A 6,003-nucleotide genomic window follows, 5' to 3' on the forward strand; every position below is an offset into this window, starting at 1 on the left:
AAGTCCTTGTCTGAACTCAACACAACTGCCCAATTTCTTTTGTTTAGTTTCAGCATGGAGGTTCTCTCTCCATTTCTTTACTTTTAATCTACCAATATCTTTATATTTAAAGTGATTTTTTAATAAGTAGCATATAGTTGATTTTTATAATAAACTCTGATAATTTTCATATTTTAAGTGTTCTGTTTTGAACATTTATATTTAAAGTAATTATTGAAAGAATTAATTCAACATCTACAATGTTTTTAATTCTTTCATATATGCTTTTTTATTTTTCTCTTCTTTCTGACTTTTTTTTTTTGTACTGGGAATTGAACTCAGGGGCACTGGACCACTGAGCCACACAACCCCAGCCCTATTTTGTTTTTTATTTAGAGACAGGGTCTCACTGAGTTGCTTAGGGCCTGGCTTTTGCTGGGGCTGGCTTTGAAATATCAATCCTCTTGCCTCAGCCTCTTGAGCTGCTGGGATTATAGGCCTGCACCACCACCCCTGGCTGCTCTCTCTCTCTCTCTCTCTCTCTCTCTCTCTCTCTCTCTCTCTTTAAAGTATTTTATGTGATTTAATTTGTCATGTCTTTTAGCATACTAACTATGCATCTTTTAAAAAAACTTTAGTGGTTGTCCTTGAATTCTAACATGCATTCTATCTAACTTAGGTCCACTTTCAAATAGCACTGTGTCACTTTTTGTGCATTGAGAAACTTCAGAGAATGAAGTAACTCAAAATATTCACACAATAACTGCCCAAACAGTACTGTTGTGGGATACAATAGCCTGCTTTATGTTTATTTGAATTTTGAAAGGTTACTAATCATCTCATTCCCCAAATTGTGATTGTCAGTTCTGCATGTCACTGCGTGTCATCCTATCATGTAGATCACAAGGAAACTCTTTATTTTATTTTTAATTAACTTGATGTTATTGCAAAGAAGAAGCTGTCAAAAGCTAAACCATGTTTAAAATCAGATTATTGGGTCTAAGGTTCAAGCTCAATGGTGGAGTATATGAATAGGTTTCCATTTCCTTTTCTACTTCTATTTCAATATGGCTTTACTTTTTCAACAATTTCAAATTTCCAACTTTTTTTTCTCTAAAACCAGGGCTCATTTGTTTTGTTTACCAGATTATTTACTTAGGTTCCCCATTTTCCCTTAATTTTTTCACCCAAGAGATCGCATTGAGTTATTTGATCTTTTCACAGTCACATTCCTTAACACCCTCAGGCTGAGCCTACACATGTCTCTAAAACTCCAATTCTTCTTTTTAGTGGACTTATTCTCCTTCTTATTGACACTGTGCACCTTTTATAAAACTAAAATAGCCATCTTCTAAACCCTGCAGACTGATCTCTTAGACAATTAGCACCTGCAAAAAAACTAGATGATGAAAATCCATGCTACATTCACATGCTTCCTAAGGATTTTTTAAATATAAAATCCTAATTTTCATAATAATTGCTTGAGGTAATAATGAGAAATTCCACCTCACAGATGGGAAAATGGTGTTTATACAACTATGCAAGATTATATAACCGGTGACTAATGATAAAAATATTATAATTTAGGAGGAATTAAACACTAGTGTTTTGGTTTGTCCTTGCTGTTTTAATTCAGAGGAAATTCAGTGCACCATTTCTTTTTGTTACTTCTCTTTTCAGTTTAAGCGGGCAAGTAAGATTTGACAATGTAGAGTACTTTCCATATTCTAATATGCTTCAGGTAATAAATGACCATGAATTCTCATCCTTTTAAAATTCATAACAGATCTCACATTTCTGTTTATTGAGATCCGACCCCCCCAAAAAAAAATAAAAATAAAAAAATAAATAAATAAATAAAATTCATAACAGTTACAACTGAATAGTTACAAGGAGAAAACATCATGGCTGAATACAAAGTGTGACTATGATCATAAAGAAAAGATCAGATAAGGAGAGTGGCCTAAATCAGAAATCAGGAGGAAAAAGTTTGCTACAAGTCATGCCCTGATAGAGCAGTGAGTACCAGGATATAAGCACTTAGTGGATGTCAGCCTCAGTGTTGTCATGCGTGAGGTGAGGTCGTGGCAGCGAGGCACCTCTCCTCAGAAGTGGAACTACACATAATGACTGCCGGGTAAACCTTTGACTCAGAACCTAAAATCCAGTGGAGCATTGATGGACAGTGAATGGATGGCCACCACAGGAAGACACTGGAGGTGGCCAACACAAAGCATGCCATGGAGCCGCTGGAGTGTCCACATGATGGGTTCTGAAATCTGGAGGAGATGGAAGTGGCCACCTGGGTGACAAGCTGTGGGAACCAGGAGTGATGGCCATGGTCTCCAGTATTCACACAACAGGAATCAGAACCAGTAGAGAGCAAGGGTGGTGCAACAGGAATCCATGCCAACAGGTGTTTGTCAAATGCACCAAGAATGTGAGTGGGAAAGCAGAGTCTCTTCAACCAGTTGTGCTGGGAAAATCACACAGTCAATGTAAAGAATGACAGATGCTTATCTCTCACCATGGACGAAAATCAACCTGAAATTAATCAAAGACCTAAGACCTGAAAGTACGGGTGAGGGTTTGGATCTTTGAGCATTTTATATTTTTTAATGCCCAGATGTTGGTTCCACATGAAATACGTGACAATGTCTCAGAACCAGGAGATAAGATGATATCTGGATGTCAATCATGCCCTGCTGACTGCTGCAAATTAGCATTTGCTTAGAAGAGAAGAAGTGATGTTGAAAGTCCAAGTTCTGATTGCTCCACCTGGTGCTATTCACAGAGGATGAGAATGCAGAAGCAGTCCTGGTGCCTTCAGTGTGGGGTGTGTTCAGGGCAGCCGAGAGAGCACGATGTAAATGTGCTTCAAAAGATGAAAGGTCATGGAAATCATGCTGAAAATCTTGATGTTTCAGAATAGACGTGGCAAGAGTTCCTGAAGGATTTTTGTTACTATAGGAGCATGTAATATCCATGTGTTTAAGGAACTGAACAGACACTTCATGGAAGAAGAAATACAGGTGGTCAATAAATATATGAAAAAATGTTCAACATCTCTAACAACTAGATAAATGTCAATTAAAACTACACTGATATTCCATCTCACTCCAATCACAATGGAAATAATATTAAGAATACAAGTAAGTACAGTAAATGTTGGTGAGGATGTGGAGGAAAAGATTCACTCATACATTGCTGATGAGACTGAAAATTGGTGTGACCCATCTGGAAAGCTGTATGGAGATTCCTCAGAAAATTTAGAATGGGACCCATTTGACTCAGTTATTCCACTCCATGGTATATACTCAACGGATTTAAAATCAGCAATCTACAGTGATACAACCACATCAATTTTTTTATAACAGCTCAAATCACAATAGCTGAACTATGGAACCAAAAGATGAATGGAGAAAGAAATTCTGGTACACAATGGAATATTATTCACTCTTAAAGACAATGAAATTACAGTATTTTCTGGTAAATGGATGGATCTGGAGACTGTCATGCTAAGTGAAATAAGCCAATCCCCCCCCCAAAAAAAGGTCAAGTATTTTCTCTGATATGTGAGTAGTAAACACACAATGAATAGGGGGGTGAGGGGCAGAAGAGAAGTACAATAAAATAGACAATGGGGAATGGAGGGAAGGGAGGGGGATAGGAAAAGGAAAGACAGTGGAACGAGTCTGACACAATTTGCCCTGTACACACATGAAAACAACACAGTAAATTCACCATTTTGTACATCCACAGAAATGGGATCCTAACTACAATAATAGATATTCCAACCTTGTATAATAACATCAAATGGATTCTACTGTCATGCACCACTAAAAAGAAACAATAAATTTTAAAAAGATTTTTTTTCTTAAAAGGTAACCTGGTATGTTATGTATGATGAAGAAAGGAGACAGCAGGAAGAGGAACCAAAAGAGTAGTTTAATTCTGCACAAGGGATGGAATTCTAAAGATTTCGCAAAAGGAAAACCATATAAAATAATGGTGGTGGAGAAGGACAGAGTCCTGCTTCAGCACCAAGGCCACCCACTGACCTCCTTAACCTGTTCTTTCTTTAGGAAAAAAGGGTGCTGGGAAAGCCACTGAATTGAGGACATATTGACTGTAGACAACAATATCCTTTAGAAGGATAAAGGTGAAATGAGAATGGGTTCTACACTTTGGATGTCTAATCAGAGAATAGGCTGAATAGTAGAATCAGGAATGGTCAGGCAGTTTGAAATAGAAGGAAAGGAATAATTAGATTGTAGACAGGTTAAAAATGTGGTCCTCATGTTATATTCAGGGAAATGATGTCAAGAGAAAGATGGAAATTCATGATTAGGGGCCACAGCATGAGAGTGATGATAAAGATTTGAGAATACCATTTAAGAAAAGATCAGAGGGAAAAAAAACATGAATTCTTACAGATATACTGAATGGAAGAAGAATTATTTAAAAATGATTTGTATGGTACAATCTGAAGAAATCAAGATTTGCAAAAAAAAAAAAACGATTTGCATATTTCTGTGGTGGAACTGTATGTAAAACCATTGAAGTGAAGGACCTTCTGGGGAGGGAGGAGAAGCAGCAGGTGGTGGGTGGGGACGGTGGGCAGGGGGAGACTCAGCAGGAGGGCAGGGGAGGGATGGAGGAGGGTGTCTGCACCTCCAGGGTATCATACACCTGGACCAAGGCCAGGTGTGCAGCACCCAGGGCTTAGACTCCGCTGGCAGCTCAGCCTCTGCAGCGCGACCTTCATGTCTCGGTTCCTCAGAGAGTAGATGACGAGTAGATGACGGGGTTCAAGGAAGGGGTGAGGATGGAATAAAAGACGGATGCCAGGCGACCCTGGGTGGGGGACTCCTGAGACGCAGACCTCAGGTAGGTGAAGCTTCCACTGCCATAAAACAGGAGGACAGTGATCAGTTGGGAGGAGCAGGTGGACAAGGCCTTCCAGCGGCCGTCCCCCGAGGGCATCCGCAGGAGGGTGGAGAGGATGCGGATGTAGGAAAGGACCGTGAGGGCGAAGGAGCTCAAGACGATGCAGCTGCTCACGGCAAAGCCCACCTCCTCCCTGGGGTGGAAGTCAGCATAGGAGAGCCTCATGAGAGCGGGGATGTCGCAGAAGAAGTGCTCCACTCCCTCGGGCCAACAGAAGGGCAGAGAGAAGGTGTTGACGGTGTGGAAGGTTGAATAGAGGGTCCCGCCCACCCAGGCCAGGACCACCAGTGCCCAGCACCGTCCGTGGCTCATGATGGTCCCATAGAGCAGGGGCCTGTAGATGGCCACACACCGATCATAAGCCATGGCTGTGAGCAGAAAGCACTCAGCTGAGGCAAGTGTGAAAAACATGTAAAGCTGAGCCACACACTCGAGGTAGGAAATGACCCCAGGGCCCTGTAGTGTGGTAGCCAGTGCCTTGGGGATGGTGACCGAGGTGTAGCTCAGGTCCAGAAAACACAAATTCTTCAGGAAGAAGTACGTGGGTGTGTGGAGGCGGCTGTCTCTAAGCACAGCTGTGATGATGGACATGTTGCCTAGGAGGCCAAAGGCATAGACCAACAGGAAAGAGACAATGACTACTGGCCTCCATTCTGGGATGTCTGAGAAGCCCCTGAGGGTGAAGTGAGTCACTCTGGTCTGATTGGACATTTCTCCCCCTCTGAAGTTGTGTTCAGATGCAGTGGCTACAGATAGCTAAGAGGAGGTCAGCTGGGAATATGTCCAGGGAGGTCCTTTGTCTACAGAGGTTCATCTTCTCTCAATGGAAAAACATCCTAGAAGCAGCTTATATGAGAATCATAATCCAGGAAATTTGATTATTCTGAGGAATCACTCTGCACCTGTGCCCCAAGTCAACTGCTCTGATCACACTGCAGGAAAACAGTGTCTCATGGAAGAGAGGAGAGGAGGGGAGGGAAGGAAAGCAGAGAGGAGAAGATAACAGAAGAGACAGATGTCTGACAATTTTTCCTCCCATTCATTGTGGGGGCTTCAGGTAAGAGGTCTCATGTA

At 41.3% G+C, this 6,003-nt stretch overlaps 1 protein-coding gene across 1 annotated transcript; it reads right to left on the bottom strand.

Annotated features, from left to right (window-relative positions):
* Positions 1–4,758: 4,758 nt before the first annotated feature.
* LOC144254136 (olfactory receptor 10A7-like) lies at positions 4,759–5,640 on the bottom strand. Its single transcript, XM_077796858.1, has one exon. It carries the CDS (start codon positions 5,638–5,640, stop codon positions 4,759–4,761), a length of 882 nt encoding a protein of 293 aa, XP_077652984.1.
* Between the last annotated feature and the right edge of the window lie 363 nt (positions 5,641–6,003).

Source organism: Urocitellus parryii, chromosome 1, assembly GCF_045843805.1.
Source record: "Urocitellus parryii isolate mUroPar1 chromosome 1, mUroPar1.hap1, whole genome shotgun sequence".
Classification (NCBI taxonomy): domain Eukaryota; kingdom Metazoa; phylum Chordata; class Mammalia; order Rodentia; family Sciuridae; genus Urocitellus; species Urocitellus parryii.

What these genes read in the sequence shown, in the direction of transcription:
- LOC144254136 (XM_077796858.1), bottom strand. Translation starts at nt 5,640, where the DNA reads ATGTCCAATCAGACCAGAGTGACTCACTTCACCCTCAGGGGCTTCTCA.